This window comes from Echinops telfairi, unplaced genomic scaffold (genome assembly GCF_000313985.2).
Source record: "Echinops telfairi isolate 266 unplaced genomic scaffold, ASM31398v2 ScPeMD7_18;HRSCAF=68, whole genome shotgun sequence".
NCBI classification, from domain to species: Eukaryota; Metazoa; Chordata; class Mammalia; order Afrosoricida; family Tenrecidae; genus Echinops; species Echinops telfairi.
The window spans coordinates 36138583-36155501 of NW_022103915.1; the positions used below are offsets into that span (position 1 = coordinate 36138583).

The 16919-nt window shown below is 52.9% G+C and overlaps 1 protein-coding gene across 1 annotated transcript in view; it reads right to left on the minus strand.

The window, feature by feature from the left end:
* The window catches only part of GALNT16 (polypeptide N-acetylgalactosaminyltransferase 16), a 33564-nt gene that overhangs the window by 6998 nt on the left and 9647 nt on the right, over nucleotides 1-16919 (minus strand). The window contains exons 7-12 of the mRNA XM_004698672.2: nucleotides 14251-14338; nucleotides 12153-12237; nucleotides 11790-11893; nucleotides 4203-4329; nucleotides 2193-2285; nucleotides 506-589 (exon numbers count right to left, since the gene is read on the minus strand). Of these exons, the coding sequence (XP_004698729.2) occupies nucleotides 506-589; nucleotides 2193-2285; nucleotides 4203-4329; nucleotides 11790-11893; nucleotides 12153-12237; nucleotides 14251-14338 (581 nt within the window). The remainder of the gene's footprint in view (nucleotides 1-505; nucleotides 590-2192; nucleotides 2286-4202; nucleotides 4330-11789; nucleotides 11894-12152; nucleotides 12238-14250; nucleotides 14339-16919) is intronic.

Sequence of the window (16919 nt, forward strand, 5' to 3'; positions counted from 1 at the left end):
TTAAGATTATCAGTGGCTGCACAGTATTTATTTAGACTGATACATGGTGTTCCTAAGCTCAGCCCTGCTGCAAAGTTGCTTCTTGTTTTATTTTGCTCACAGCAGCTGAAAGAGGCCCCAGTAGGCTATCTTATACTTGCCAGCAGCTTTTTGCCTCATTGGCTTTAATTCCTTGGGAGAAAGTCCCAGGAGGGCCAGAGGGGAAGCATGTGCCTGTGGCCTTTGCTACACAGACCCGGTCTGTTAAAAACGCAGCTCCATCCACTCCTAACTGAGAACACTTGGTGCTGTGGCATTGACCCGGTCAGAGCCTTCCCAAGAAATAAACACCATCAGCCGGGAAAACGCCAGACTAACTGGGATGCGAGACTGAAGGAAGTGGGGGGGGTGGGGGGTGGGTGGATGTCGCCCAAGCCTCTCCTGCTAGTGTCCCCTACCCCCACCACCACCCCCGACTCCCCAGGTGGAGGGATGCACAGGCAGAGGGAGAGGGTGCGGCACTCACGTGAGCTCGGGGTACACATTCTCCAGGTACCAGCGGAAGGACTTGCAGTTCATCTTCTTCCGCTGCTCAATCCGGGTAGCAACACTGAGGGGGAAGGCCAGACTCAGGCTCTGGCCTCTGATATGGGCCAGGAGGCCTTCACCCTCCTCAGGCCCAACACAGGGACAGCCCCCAGGCCCGAGCTGGCTGGCTGGCTCTCTTTTGCCGCCTGCCCTCTGCAGTCAAGGACCCGGAGCCCAGGAGGCTGTCCTGCCCAGCACTGGTCACTTGCCTTATGTCCTATCTGACCTGCAAGTTTGCCCCCAGTCTCCCGGCTCTTCCTCCACCTGGTTCTCAAAGTCCTGCTCAGAACTCACCTCTCAGGAGGATCTCAAACGATTTCTGCCTGCGTGAGGCCTCGGTTGTGAAAAAGCCAAGCAAACTCACTGCCATCAAGTGGACGCTGACGCAGTGACCCCACAGGGCGAGGGCTGCCGCAGGTGTCTCTGAAAAGGCAGCGCTCCACGGTAGCAGAAAGCCTCGTCTTGGTCCCTTGGATCAGCTGGTGGATTCAAACTGCTGGCTTCAAAGTGTGACCCAGCAGGGCCCCAGCTGTGAGCTGCCATAGATGGTGTCTAACTGTGTACAGCAAACCAAGCCCCGCCCCGCCCCGCTCTGTGCCACCTCCACTATCTGCTTTTCCTTCCCTTTTTGACCATCATCTCCAGGGATACATCAGCACATCCTCATGTGATCCAGGTGACACGACTCCAGCAGCGCCACACATAATGTAAGACGAGTTTCACAAAGCCACACTCCTCACTGAGACCAGCTCTGCTGTTTTCTCGGCCGTTTAGTACCAATCCAGACAAGTGTTGTATCTCTCTCTCTGTTCTGACGGTGGTCACAACCCACTAAACCAGTGGTTCTCAACCTTCCTAATGCCGTGACCCTTGCACACAGTTCCTCATGTGGTGGTGACCCCGCAACCAAAATATTATTTTCGTTGCTTCTCCATCACTGTCATTTTGCTACTGTTATGCATCAGGCGACCCCTGTGAAAGGGTTGTTTGACCCCCAAAGGGATCACGACTCACAGGTTGAGAACCGCTGCACTAAATGGACTTTATGACCCATCTGAAATGCTTTAATTGTCCTGGTGCTGCTGTGGGCGAGGCATTAGGTTACAAACCTCAAGGTCAGCGGTTCAACCCCAACTACCATTCTGGGGGAGAAAGATGAGGTGATCTTCTGTACAGACTTAGTCTCCGAAACCCTGCAGTGGACGTGATGGCAGGGAGTTTGGCTTGGCTTTTGGCAACTGGCCACGACAGGAAAACCGGTTAACAGATCACAAACTGACTTTGAAAGAAAACCCCTAGTGTTTTCTGTGGACCGCCCCCCTCAACCCCCAACCCCCCACCGAGCATATCCACAGACGACGTGTGACCGGGCCAGTCTTTCAGAAACAAGGCTTCTGTCTTCATTTCCCCTGTGAGCTCACAGGCTCCTCAAGGACCAGAGTCTGGTCTCTGTGTGACTGACCCCCCACCCCATCCCAGCCCACCTCCCAGGTCCCGGAAGAGCCCAGCGGAGTGGGCGCTCAGTCGTGAAGAGCGTGTGGGAGGTTCCCAGCACCCCTCTGACTTTGTGAAGGACGTGCTAGTGTGGGTGAGAGGAGCCAGCGGGGGAACAGGAAGGGGCCCACCTGCCAAAGGCCTTCCCAATGGCTGAGGGCCGGGCCTCATAGTAGTACTGCTTGTACTCATCCATCCACACCTCAGCAGTCCGCTTGGTGTTCCTGAAAGACAGGGAGGAGCACAATGAAGATCCGGCTCAGGAGCAGCTCTGGGCAGCACAGGGCCGGCGTCTATACCGGCTTGGGCTGGTCTCAATTAGGACCCATTCTGGGTAGGACAATCTGTCTACTCTCATCCAAGTGTGTAGACATGTATATTCTCTTAACTCTCCACTGTTAGGAATCAAAGAAAATACCTATGCCGGAGCACAGAGGGCACGCACAACGAGACTTGTTAAGACGCTGAAGACCACACAAGTGCCCGCAGTGGGAGAGTGGTTAGCGACAGCCCCGGTGGTTAACGACACCCACGGTGGGAGAGTGGTTAGCGACAGCCGCGGTGGGAGAGTGGTTAGCGACAGCCGCGGTGGGAGAGTGGTTAGCGACAGCCGCGGTGGGAGAGTGGTTAGCGACAGCCGCGGTGGGAGAGTGGTTAGCGACAGCCGCGGTGGGAGAGTGGTTAGCGACAGCCGCGGTGGGAGCGTGGTGAGCGACATCCACGGTGGGAGAGTGGTTACCAGGCAGCCCTGAAAAAGAATGGGAAGGCTCGTGTGCACTGACCTGGGAGGTTGTGCGCGTGGAACGTAAAAGCAGCATGCCCCAGAGAAAAGACATAGGAGCAGCATGACCCTATTTGTATCCATGTGCAAACACACAGCCTACGGGCGTACAAATATGTGTGGAAAGACTTGGGTTGGTCAGCAGCCATCTGGTTTGTAGCTACTTCTGGACAGACCGCGGGATACACAGGGATAAGACTCAGTAAAACAGATTTCCCCTTTCTATTCATCTCTAGCATCAGGAGTAAAAATGAAATCTGTAATGTGGATACAGATGTGTGTGTATCTATTCTGTCTATAAGAGAGATACGAAACTCCTACCTGGCACATGGGCTACATAGTGACCATTGTGCTAATCACAAGTCCGGTGGTTTGAGCCTACCAGTGGCTCTACAGTAGAAAGAAGAGGCTGTCTATGCCTGTAAAAATGTAAAGTCTTGGAAACCCAAAAGGGGCAGTTTGATTTTGTCTCACAGGGTCACTATGAGTCAGAATCAGCTTTATGGTAGTGAGGGTTTTTGGTTCTGTTTTAAACTTGTATCTGGAATTGCTATCTCTGCTGCTTTAGTTTTCTGGTATTATTACTTTTAGGAGCCTTGGCGGCATCATGGGTGGGTTACTGATAGGGCTGCTAACAGCAAGGTCAGCAGTTCAAAACCAGCAGCTGCTCTGTGGAGAAAGGCGGGGCTTTCTACTCCTGTAAGGCGTCAATCTTGGGAACGCACAGGGGCAGTTCTGCCCCGTCCGATAGCGGTGCTGAGTCAGCGTCGTCTCCATGGCAATGCGTTTTGCTTTCTCTTGCTACCTTGATATAGCTATGGGAACAGGAAAAGGAGGGTGCAATGGGAAGCCGAGCACGAGCAGGACGTGGAAGCTGCACCTCCATGCTGTTCCCTGGCGCCTGGGAGCCCAGGACTCGGCAGGTGCAGCCTCATCCTGGCGAGGGGGGATGCTCATGGCACCCCCCATCTCCCCTCCCTCCCTCCATCAGGAGGGGACCCGTGAGATGGTCTGCTGCCAAGACCTTCCCATTCCCCTTGAGACAGGGGGACCTGGAAGAGCGACTGCACGGCCAAGTCAGGGTTGGGACACTGGCCATGACCACGAATGAGGCACAGTGACCAGCCATCATCTGGTCCGAGATGCTCCTGGACAAGGTCAAGAGAGCCTCCGTGGCAACACTCCACCTTCATCCTTCTACTCTTGGAAGTACCCCTCGGGGGGAGGAGGGAAGGGGGACACTGAGGCCCAGAGATGGGGAGTGGCTATCCAAAGTGAAGAACTTTGTGCAGCAGGGGGCACGGCTCTAAAACCTAGGAGTCTTGGCTCCTGATCCAGTGCTCTTTCCAGTAGGACCTACCTGATGTAGGTGAGGGCGTTGCCCTCGGGGAAGTTGTAGGGATGCCGCTTCCTGAAGACGTGACCCACCCGGCTGCAGGGGACAATCTCCAAGCTCCCTCCGCACATCCACACCCTGAAGGAGAGCTCTGCGGGGGACAGAAGCTGTCAGCAGGGGAGAAGGCACCCGCCCAGGTAAGTCCCCTCTGAGCAGAGGTGGGAAGGGGCAGCTTCTCCACTCTTTGATTGGAGACACGATGGGGTAGAAGCTCCCAGGCCGATTTAAATGGGATCTATTTGCTCCTGGCACATCTTTCTGAAGGTCACTCCATGCACATGTGTGTGTACGCGCCCTCCCTGCCCCTCCACACACATACACAGCCCCACACTGGAGCCCTGAGGGAGCGGTGACGGAAGCTCTGAGTGACCCACGAGGTAAAAGAAAACGGCAGACACACGAGCCTCCTTCCCAGCCTCTGCCCAGAAAGTGCTCGGGGCTGAGAAAGACACAGCTGCTGGTCCGCCAGCTCTGGTTGCCTGTGAGGCGGGAAGCCGCAGGCTGGTCCAGCTGGCCTCCTTCTGCCTGGGCCCCAAGCGCCCGCCATCCTGCCCGGGCGGGTGCACGTACAGGGTCCCTGCTTGTCCTCGTCACACCTGTTCCCTTTGGATGGTGGCGGTGGAGCCGACAGACCTTTTGCAGAGACCTTTTCCCTGAGGCTCCTGGTGGAATCCAGGGGACAAAAAACAGCCATTCTGCTCCCCAGAAGGGAGCATCACAAGTTAGCCCCCTGGGTCTCCTCCACTCCCCATCACCATTTCCAGGAAGCACCCACTTTGTTGGCAGCTGGTGAAAACTCACATCACTCTCTTCCAACTCCCCATTTTCTTTCCAAGGAGCCCCGCGGTTGGAACACTGTCTGATAGGACTTTGAAGCATCTCTTTCCTGTCCCAGAAACTCCTAACCCAATTGTTGTTACTGTTTCAAAATCCATTTTCTCCTAAGTGATAGCCTTGGCCCCTCAGCTGGTTTCCCAGCGGGCTGCTTCTGCCTGCAGGCGCATTGGGGTCCTGGTCAGGCCTGGAGGCTCTTACCTGGCAGGGGTGCTCAAGAGGTGTTCTCCCAGGGACCAGCAAAGAGGGAGGGATGGAGGGAGGAGGAAGACCCACCTCCTGGTGGTTTCCCGGATAAGCAGGCTAAGCATGGGCTTATTTGTGCTTCCTTACAAATCTGTAGGGAACAATTTCACCTGGTGACCAGTGTAAGCACCCTGGCTTTTGGCTCAGGGCAACATTGGAGCCCTTGCAGATTCTGTGCAGAGGAGCGAGGCCATCTGAGGTGTTTTCAAAGGATGCCTAAGCGAGCCCTTGTGGCAGAGTGGGGTAGCTGTTGGGCTGTTAACTGAAAGGTGGACAGGTTGAACCCATCAGCCACTCAACGGGAGGATGATGAGGCAGCCGTTGCCATAAAGACTCACAGCCTTGGAGACGCTAAGAGACAGTTCTAAGCTGTTGGATCACCATGAGTCGGGATAGACTCCATCTGGGCAGCTGGAAAAACCACTCCCCAACCAGCTTAGTCCTATGTAACGTTGTAAATCCTGCAGCTTGCCCAATGACCCTGCCCACAGGATAGATAAGATGTCACCACAGGATGCTGACATACATACATATACCTCATCTGTTTTCCTTCCTGATAGCCTGTTTCTTTTGAGCTCTTTCCTCCCAGCACAGTAGCTCACCACGGCAAGCGTGTCTGGATCCTAACCGAGCAGGCACAGGAAGACAGTCACCATTTACAGGGGACTCTCGAACAAAAGAACTTTGGCCAAGGAGCCAAACGTGGCTGGAAAGATATCACCTGACCAACTGGGGCATTTGAAAGAGAGAGGCCCCCCCCTAAGTCGTTTCCTGGTTAAGAATCCTAACCCTGCCCTAATGTACATTCAGGACCCTCGGAAATCTGTTACATCATGTGGTAGTGACATAACCTGTTGTCAATTTGAGACTTACGAGTGAAGAGGTAGAGTTCAGCCTGTCAATCAGGTTGCAGCTTGATGACCTCATTTGGAGGTGCTAAGGAGATAAATAGCTCACTGGAGGCGGGACACTCGTTTACTCCCTGGGAGACATTCCCATTGACAAGACACATGGAGCTATGCTAGAGATCTGGAGCTAAAGAAGCCATGTGGAGACCCCTGCCAGCACTGAGATACTTACACCACCACTGGATCTACAAGACCTTAGACCCACTGGCCTGTGATTTTCCTGCATTCGGCGTCACTGCATGTGTTTTGTGAGTTCAAAGAGGACTTTATAGATTGGTATAGGGCATAATGGGCTAATATCGGACTTATAGACTTGATCTGAACTGGGCTGAGATGTTTTCTCAAATATTCAATTGCCTTTGTATATAAAGCTCTTTCTTATACACATATGAATGTTTCTGGATTTGTTTCTCTAGTCAACCCAGACTAACACACATATTCATAACCCCTGTCATTTACTTCCTGGTGTACACACACAAAACTGCAAACCTTCCCCCATGTTGGGGGGAGCTTGCCTGGGTGACTCTCATCTCCGCCTTGCTCCCTGCCTGGTCAACCAAAGTGAAGCTTTCTCCTGTCACTTCCCCCAGCCTCTGCCTTGGTGGCTCGGGCCTGCAGAAGCACACCTGGCTGGTGACAAATGGGCAAAGTATTCAAACAAGGAGATGTAGAAATGGCCAACAAACACGCAAAAAGATGTTCCGCCCAAACACCATGAGGTATCACTTCACCCCCCCCACCCCACCCCCGCCCCAGGGGACTCCAGTAGAAAAACCACCACAAGAATCTGAGTGGAGGTAGCACAGTTGGAACCCTCACACCCAGCTGGTCAGATCCAAGGTGGCATCAACGCCACCGTGGAGAGCCGCTGGGTGTTTCCTCAAAAAGTCAAACAGAAATAGATCTATGTACTCATATCTACATGTTAAGAATTAAGGTAGCAGATGGACATTGGGCCTCGAATCAAGTACTCCTTCGACACAAGAACACTTTGTTCTAATAATCCGGCATTCTGGAATGCTCACCTTCCCAACATGATCACTGAAAACAAATGGGTGCATAAGCAAATGTGGTGAAGAAAGCTGATGGTGCCCAGCTATCAAAAGATAGCGTCTGGGTCCTTAAAGCCTTGAAATAAATAAATAAGCAGCCATCTATGGGAAACAGAAGGACTTCTCCCAAGTTGTCTCCCCCAAATATGTACCAGACTTAGCTGCTTGAGAATGACTGTACACTTGGAGGTCATCAAGAGTGGATTGGGAGTCATTCTCCTTGAGAGTATCAGACATCTGGAACAAGTAAACACCACTGTTTATCCCACAACAAGTAGGGCCCACTCCCTTCTGATAAGGATAGTAATTGTCTGTTTCCTTGTAGGAGACACCAGAGAGGTCAAACCCGCCCAAGAATGACCAAGGTTAGGTAGCCATTATGAATCTAGGGTCCGCCCATCTTGTCACATGTATACCCCTAGACCTTCCCATTCCTATGGGCACACCCCTAGCTCATCCCCTTCCTGTTACGCTTATGCCTATCATAGATGTCCTTCTTACAATGTGTATGCCTATTGTACTGCCCCTTCCTGTGACGTGTGAGTCTATAATCATGTCCCCCTAAAGTGATATATAATGATTGGTTAGCAATAAAGAGGAAGCTCTCTCTGGAGCCCGAAAGGCTCTCCCCAATTCCCGGGGCCCTCTCTGGCTCTCGGGCCAGGAGAGGCTCCCTGGTTCTTGGGTTCCGAGGCTGCTCCTGCTCTCATGGCCGGGTTCCCCCCACAAGGACCATCAAGCGGGGCTGAGGTGAGCAATGCTACCATGTAATGTGTCTGACTATATTATTGTAATATCTCTCATGCTCTTGATGACTTTAATATAATACTTATATATCTCAACCATACAATTGTGATTACTGAATCCGTGGGTAGTAGTAGCGGGTGGGGGCTGGTCCCTCACCCCTCCCCATTGCCATTTTAACTTAATACTACAGCCATCTAGCTGAGAAGCAAAAAAGCCCACATGGAAGAAGCACACAAGCCTGTGTGATCATGAGGTGTCGATGGGATCAGGTATCAGGCATTTAAGACCCACGACAAAATCATACCAATGTGAATAGAGGGGGGTGGCATGGAGTGGAGACCCAAAGCCCATCTGTAGAAAATTGGATACCCCCTTAGAGAAGGGTCACAAGGAAGAGATGAGCCAGTCAGGGTGCAGTATAGCACCGATGAAACACACAACTTTCCTCAACTTTCTTTAATGCTTCCTTCCCCCCACTATCATGACCTCAGTTTTATCTTACAAATCGGATTAGACCCGAGTATGCACACTGCTACAGATAAGAGCCCAAAACACAGGGAATCCAGGATAGATAAACCCTTCAGGGCCAACAAGGAGAATGGAGATACCAGGAGGATAAGGGGAAGGTGGGGGGAGAAAAGGGGAATCAATCACAAGGACTGACATATAAACCCCTCTCGGGGATGAACAACAGAAAAGTGGGTGAAGGGTGACAGAAGACAATGTAAGATATGAAAATAATAATCTAATTTATCAAGGATTCATGACGGAAGGAGGGAATAGGAGAAAATGAGGAGCTGATACCAAGGGCTCAACTAGAAAGAAAATGCTTTGAAATTGATGATGGCAACATATGTATAAATGTGCTTGACACAATGGGTGAATGTATGGATTGTGATAAGAGATGTAAGAGCCCCCAATAAAATTATTTAATAATTAAAAAAAAAAGTCAAACCGAACTATGGCACATCCAAGCCGGTGCGTCCCTCCCTAGGGGCACGCTCCAAAGAACTGAAAACAAGGGTGCAAACAAGCACGAGAACCCGGATGTTCCTGGCACCCCCATTCACCTTAGTCCAAAGGAGGAACCCACCATGTGTCCACAAACCCACGGAGACGTCCATGAGGTGCACACATACAACGCAATAGGGGTCAGGCCGGGCTGCCTTCCACCATGTGCACCAGCCTTGAAAACTTTCAGCGCAGTAACAGCAGCCAGACACAAAGGATCGCACCGTGTGATCCCATTTCTATGAACTACCCCAGTCAGTAAATCCATGGAGACAGCGCTAGGCTGCTGGTTGCCAAGGACTGTGGGGAAGGGGAGTAAGGAGTGACTGCTTATTGGATGGAGTTTTCTTTGGGGGCTGATGACAGTGGTTTGGAAGCAGCTAGAAGTGGGGGTACACAACAGTGCTAATGGACTGTCACTGATTGTACGTGATTTTATAAGATGCAAATTTGACCTCTACTTAAAAAACAAACAAACAAGGTTTTCACATTTGCCACCACCCCTCCGGCTCCTGGTGGCTTCTGGGAGCCTGTGTTTGGCTCTCTTGGGGGTCACAGGAAGGAGCCTCAGTTTGGGCATCTCCTGGGCTCCAACAAAGGAAGGAAAGGAGAGGTGTGAACCTGACAGCCACAGGCGTCTCACCGCTCAAAACTGCTCCCAGCGGTGGAACGCCTGTCCGCTATCCCTCTGAGTTTCTTCGGAGAAACAAAACCCTTCCCAGAACCACTCGAGTTCACCTTTCAAGCTCCCCCACCACGGTGCCCTCGCCTCCAGCAGAGCATGGAGCTGGCTGGCTGATGCCGGCAGCCTGGCCGCCCAGAAAAGGCAGCGAAGGCAGCGAAGGAGGCGAAGGAGAAGGCAAGGTTCCCAGCCCTTCCAGGAAGCGGGTTTTGCCAAAGCTGCCTTCAGGCGGAGACTGGGACACAAAGGAGGTCCCCGCGGCCCCAAACACATGAAAGGGGGTCAGACTGGAAGGGTCACTACACCCCAGTTCCCAGGACTTATGTCTCCAAAGGGCAGCCTGGAGATAGTTTCCTAGAATGAAGTTACAGCGGGGGAGGAGAGCCTCAGTCGGGTCCACTCCAGCTGGCTGCCTGGGGGTGGGACTGACCCGGCTTATCTGCCCTGTTTCTGGAGCAGACCAGAGGAAAAGGAGTCGGGCTCCCAGCATCTCAGAGGCGCCGACTTGGACTTTGATAACATTCAACAACACGTCAGTCGTTCTGGTCAAAGGAGCCAGGTGTGGAGTGTCCCCCACTGAACCTCGGTGTTCTCATCTGTCAGATGGGTGCCAAACCACCAGCCTGACTTCACAAGGAAGCTGGGCAGGATGGGAATGGAAATGGGGGGGAAGGCGGGGTCCTCTTGGAGGGCAAGCCAGGCAGAGAGAGGGCAGAGGACCGACCCTGTCGTGGGTGTTCTCACTCCTCTTTGCCACCGTGCCCTGCACCTGGGAGGCCGCAGGGGACTGTGCCTCTGGGGTCCCTTCCGGTGTCACTGGGATGACAAGTTGAGCCAACAGGGGCACCAGCAAGAGGTCTGGGTGGGGGAGAATAAGAGGCATTTATGTCCCTGGCATCCTACACCTGCCCATCCAGACTGTGCGGCACATGCACTCTTCCGTTAGGTCCACACAGCTTATGTGGACCCCGGGATGACTGCCCATCCCACCAGTCAGCAGGCCCACACCGGCTCTTGTGGCTTCCTGTACCCGATACCCTGCCTAAAGTGCAGTCTGTCCTGCCAGGAGCCTGGCTGACATACACACTCTAGACAATCTGACCCTCCCCAGAGGCCTTCACTGACCACTTTGCAAATGAAACAGGGTCAAAGAGGGGGACTGACTGACCCAGAGGCGCGACACACTGGAGCCCAGGCTCCAACCCACCCTGTGACCCGTCTGCCCATAGTACTCCTTATCCCTGGCACAGCATGCTGAGCTGTGTGTGTGTGTGTGTGTGTGTGTGTGTGTATATGTGCCTCTGCCTTCTTGAGGCCCCTCCTACAACATTTGCCCCGGCTGCCATCTTCTTCACAGCTGCCTCTGGGCCTCACAGTGACAGCTGCCGGCCGGCTCTCCTTCCGGGCGTCTCACAGCCTCTTCAAGGAAACGTGGCGCATTGGGGTTTGAACCTGCCCAGGACCAGACAGCTTGTAGCGGGTACGAACTGGATTTGCACTCGGGCCATCTGACCACCACCCTCTACTGCCCACCCCTCGGGCTTTCAGCTCACACACAGTTGTGGGGTAGGAAGGCTGACACGTGTGGAAGATGCAGCCGTGGTCCATCTGCCTGCTCTTTCACACACGCTCCCCCGGCACCTGTATCCCTTTCCTTACTCGCTCTGTGTTTCTGGGACAAGAGGTTCAGCTGCTCTGGGCCTCAGCTTCTCTATCTGCAAAGTGGAGATAGTAATAGTCCTTATTTTACTGTGAGGATTAAAGGAGCCATTATGTGTAACTCCTTCACAGCACTGGTCTTCGGCACAGAAAGTGTGTGTTCTGCTGGTTTACCAGCTGTTAGCACAGTGAAAACTAGGAGCCGGAGCTGGAACCCCACCGGATCGCCTGATTTCGTTTCTGGGGTTAGCCAGTGTTCCACCACTGACGGGGGTGCCACCCCGCTGCTTTCCGATGCCTCCCTTTAAGGGGGAGTCTTGGGGTTGCACTCCCCTGACAGCGCCCCCACCCCTACCCCGTCTTCCACAGCTGCTGGCTTTTGCGGGCTTCCCGGCATTATTTCCCAACTTACCAAAATTCTCTCCTCCCCAGATGTCCATCTGGGCATCATACTTTCCCAGGTGGTTAAACCAGGACTTGTCGATTACAAAGATCCCTCCGGCTATGACTGGCGTCCTAGGAGCAGGAGAGGAACGGTTCTAGAAGCAGGAGCTCCTTTCGATGGCCCCGTGATTCCCCCCAGCACTCCCTCCTTGCAGCGTTCCTGGGACAGCTCCTCGCCCCTCAACCGTCCCTGTGGCCTCTGTCCTCTCTGTCCCTAAGAACAGAGTCTGTGCTTAGGCCATGCACCCTCAGGAACCCCGGGGGATGGAGATGGCCCCCAGGAACCACCCAGCCCTCTAAGTCAGGAAGGAAGCCCCCGCAGCAGCCTGACCTGATGGGCCGGGTGGGGTCTGTCCGGCTCATCTTCTGCTCAAGAGGAATCTGCTCCCACTTGAAGTGCAGGCTCCAGTCGAATCCTGAGGGACAGAGCAGGTTGAAGGTGGGGTTCAGGGCAGAGGCCCCTGGGCAGGCTGACTCCCCTCACTTTGCCACCTCTCATTTTCTCTTGGAGTTCCCCACCGCCAGTCCCCTTTTCAAATGCGAAGACAAGAGTCCCTGCCCTCGGGGAGTCTGTGATCTCACCAGCAGGACTGAGACCAAGAGATGAAAACAGGGTGGCTAACAGGTCAGTCCCAGGAAACAAGAGCCGAATAAGAACTAGGGAAAGGAAAGGTGTCATGCTGTTCCCAAAGGACACTCATTCGGGAAAGTCTCAGGCATTCTCCAAATTGAATGACGGACGGATCCATGCAGAGACCTGGAGAAATGGAAGCCCAGCGGGTGGAAAGGCCCTGTGGTGCTTTCTCAAACGGGAGAGGCCTGCTTCTCTTTAGACTACCTCCCAGGGACGCTAACGAAGATCTCTGTCCACTTCTGAGGAGTCCAGGTTCCAAAGGAGAGACCCACCATGCCCACTAGCTCCCAGCAGCTGATCCTCCAGGGCAGCACTTTCCACTAGAACTCGACGCAGCGATGGAAATGTTCCGTGTGGTACGGTCCGGCACGGCAGCGCAAGCTTCATTTCACAAGCAGCCATGATGGCACAACAGTGAAGCACTTGGCTGCTCATTGAAAGGCTGATGGTTCAAACCCACCCAGCGGCAATGCGGGAGGAAGACCTGGTGGTCTGCCCCCATAAAGATGGGAACCTAGAAAGCCCCACGGGGCAGTTCTATCTGTCGCATGGGGTCATGCGGAGTGGGGTGACAATAATCGTATTTGCTGCTGAGCGCAGGGGTGTGGCTAGTAGGATCCAGGAATTGTATTTTAAACTTTCTATCATTTTAACTCATTGACATTTAAGTAAGCACACGCAGCTATTGTCCACTCCGTGGGCAATGCAGCTCTCGTGTCCAGACCAGAGCCTCCTAAAGACCGGGTTTGCTCACCTGAGTCCACACACATGGGCCACTGATGTAATTTTAGATTTTCTAGGAGCCACTTTCAAAAAGCAAAAAGAATTCACAGAAGCAGTTTAAAGAACATGATAGGTCTATCCAGGAGCTCAACCTATTATCTTCTGAGCATGTCATCAACATACAGATTCTGAATGCAATGTTTTACACCCCTCCATGCAAAGCCTTCGAAATCCGGTCTAGATTCGACGGTCACTCGCTCTCCATTCAGATCAGCCACGTCTCAAGGTCTCCATGACTGAGCATGGCTTCTCACGGCTGGTAGTCCCCACTGAATCAGCTCCCAACCGGAGCCCAACCACGATAGAATACAGCCCCACCGGGGTTCCGGGCGATCTGGGGATGCGTTACGGACCAGACAACTGGGACATGACCCGTGGGGTTTTCTTGGGCTGGTGTTTGGAAGACTGTCCCCCGACTTTTCTTTCTATTCTGTCAGTCTAGGAGTTCTGCCAAAATCTGCTCAGCACTGCAGTCACACACAAGCCTCCCATGAGGGATGGCTGTTGGCAGTGCAGAAGTATATTGGCCGGGATGCGAACATGGGTCTCCTGGGTAGAAAGTGAGATTCTACCACTGAACTACTACTGTTTCTTCCAATGGCTAACAGCTGCCATGTTCGAGGGCCGAGGCCCAGCTCTCGTCCAGGGTGTATGTGCTGGAAGGTGCTGAACTCTGAGGCTGAGGGCTGTCCCTCTCCCATCCTCAATCCAGCTGCGACATCATATCCTTCTACTGTGGCCATGGATGCTGAGCTGCCAGCATTTCAGAGGGGGCTGTCAATGATGGGGACAAGAGATGGAAACTAGCCCGTCCCTGCCACTGATGAGGTCGGAAGCTTGCAGATGACAGATCTAGTCTTTTGTCCCCATCCAACTCCACTCCTTTTCTCTTCACTAGCTCCTTGGAGGCCAGGGATGCGTGGGACAGAGAGTACCACACCAGGCCTTTGCCTGCCCTCACCTGCCTCTCTCACTTCAGGTCTAGAGATGCTCCCCAGGGAGCAGGACCCACCTCCTCGAAGGTCAGCAGATGCTGCCAGGTAGGCAAAGTTATCCAGACTGATGACGTCGATGATGGGGCTCACCACACGGGTGTGGTCCTAGGAGAGGAGACACAACAAGACAGCATGAGGCCGGGGGCTCCGTGAAGAAAGGCCAGGCACTGTCCTGGGAACCGGGAAGCAGGTCTCTTGGAGGCCTGGGGCCCTCGGTACTTTCTGCAGGATGTTCCTAGGGCCACCCCAGCGCCCTAGCAGGCTCCAGGAGCTGCCCTGCACTGCCCCACAGAGGCTCCCTGGAGGCCCCACCTGGGTCTCATGGGCTTCCATGCGCTCCCAGCCTCTTCCTCTCACGAGTCTGCTGGGATCTTACCTCCTCAGTGAAGCCCTCCTGGACTGCTGCCTGCAGAAGGGCTTTCTCCTTCCTTTAGGCTACGCTCACAATGTCCTCGGACATGAGTTGCCAGAGATGGCTCTTCTGTCGCTGCTTGGCACTGTCATTTTATTGATGGTCACTTCTTTTCTACATGGATGGGCGGAGTCTTCCTCACTGCTCAGGGCCCCTGAGGCCTCTGTGTCACCTGGGTGCCACTCCCTCCCTGCGCCACAGTGATGCCGAGGACAAACGTCTGTCCCTCAGCATCTCTGAGGACACCGGTGTAGCTGCCAAGCACTGGCGAGTAAAGGCCGATGGGACCCAGGTGCTCTGCGTGCCCGAGCCGGTCACAGAGCACGCAGCAGAACGCAGAGCCCCTTCCATCAGCCCCCTCCTCTCATCATCCAAGGAGAACGTAGAGCCTTTCCTTGGTCTCGTCTGTCTCTTCCCCACTCTGAGGTCCGAAACCCTCTGGTCTGAAATGTGGAATTCAGCTCTTCCCCACAGTTCACACACCCTCTCATGACAATGGAAGGCCCCGGCAGAGGGGAGGAGGGTGTGTGTGTGTGTGGCTGATCATCTATGCTCCTCAAATCTGAGGGAAAAGGTGGGGGACGTGGGAGGGGCAGAGCGGGGACCAACACACAGCAATTCATCTAATCTTTTGCACAGACTTAAAAAAAATTGAGATAAAATTCATACACAAGCTGCTTCCTTTTCCAGTGTATCACCTGGTAGGGGCAGTGTCTTTTCAAGGTTGTGTGAACTTATCACCACTGCCTCATTCCAGAACTTCTTTACTACCAAAAAGGACAGTTCATGCTCATTGGCAGCCATTCCCGGTCTCTCCCTCTCCTTAAAAGCACTCATCTCCTTTTAAAATTGGACTCTACAAATCGCTATGTATTTGCCTACTCTGGGTACTGCCTATAAACGGGGACATGCACCACACGGCCTGTGTGTGGTTGGCTTGTTTGCTTTCTGGGTCCACCCACGTGTAGCAGATCACAGTCCTTTATTATCCTTGGACGGAGCCATGGTCCTCCAGGGGGACATGCCACATTTGGCTTATCCATCTACGAACTGAGTATATTCAGCTTGTTTCCACCCCTGTGGCAATGCTGCTCGGAACTCTCAGGTACCACTCCCTATGTGAATGTATATGTGGTAGTTACGTAATCTGGTGTCAATTTGAGACTATTAAGAGTGAAGGGGTGGAGTCTACCCTGTCAATCAGGTTGCAGCTTGATGACCTCATTTGGAGGCACCACAGAGATAAACAGTTCACTGGAGGCGTGGAGCTATGCTGACAGACCCAGAGCCCTGGAGCCACGTGGAGACCCACGCCAGCGCTGAGATGTTTTCACCACCACTGGATCCACAAGACTCCACACCCACTGGCCTGTGATCTTCCTGCATTCAGTGTCATTGCATGTGTTGTGTGAGTCTGAAGAGGAATTTATAGCCTGGTATTGGATCTATGGGCTAATATCAGACTCGATCTGGACCAGGCTGGGATGTTTTCTTGATGTTCAATTGCTCCTTGATATAAAGTTCTCTCTTACACAGTATGCTTTCCAATCCTCTTGGGTATATCGACTGAGGGATAGCATATGAATCATATGGTAATTCTATGTTTACTTTTGTAGGGAACTGTTTTTTTTTTCTTTTTTTTTGAAGCTGAGAAAGGCTTTATTGAGGCGGGGAGGGAACTCCTGGGAGGGAAGGGAGAGCAGAGAAGGGCAGGGGCATCTTGAGCCCCCGGGCGGGTTCCAAGTCCCAACGAGTTAGGTTTTCAAAGTGGTGGCATTATTTTATACTCCCACTAGCAGGGTGTGAGGGTTCCAATCTCGCTACATCCTGGCCAACACGTGTTATTGTCCGCCGTTTTTTTTCTAATTGTGGTAAAATATACTTACATTTTTAAATTTATATATTAAATTACATATTAGAAAACCAAAATATATACAATATACTTTACATTGCGGTTTTAATCCGTCTGAAGGGTAGCATCCTTTTTTTCCCCATCTTTTTTTATTATCTTCAAGTTACAGTCTTTCGGTTATGGCTCTGATGGCATCTTGAGTCACACGCTGGGCTACTAACTGTAGTATGAGGATGGGGGGCCAGTCCCCCACCTCCAGTCTCAGGTTTAGTAAGCACAATTGCATGGTTGAGATGTGTGTATATTAAAAGTCAAGAAGAGCATGAGAGATAAAGAGATATTACAATAATGCAGCCAGACACATCATGGTAGCATTGCTCACCTCAGCCACGCTTGGTGGTCCACGTGGAGAGAGGGGGAAG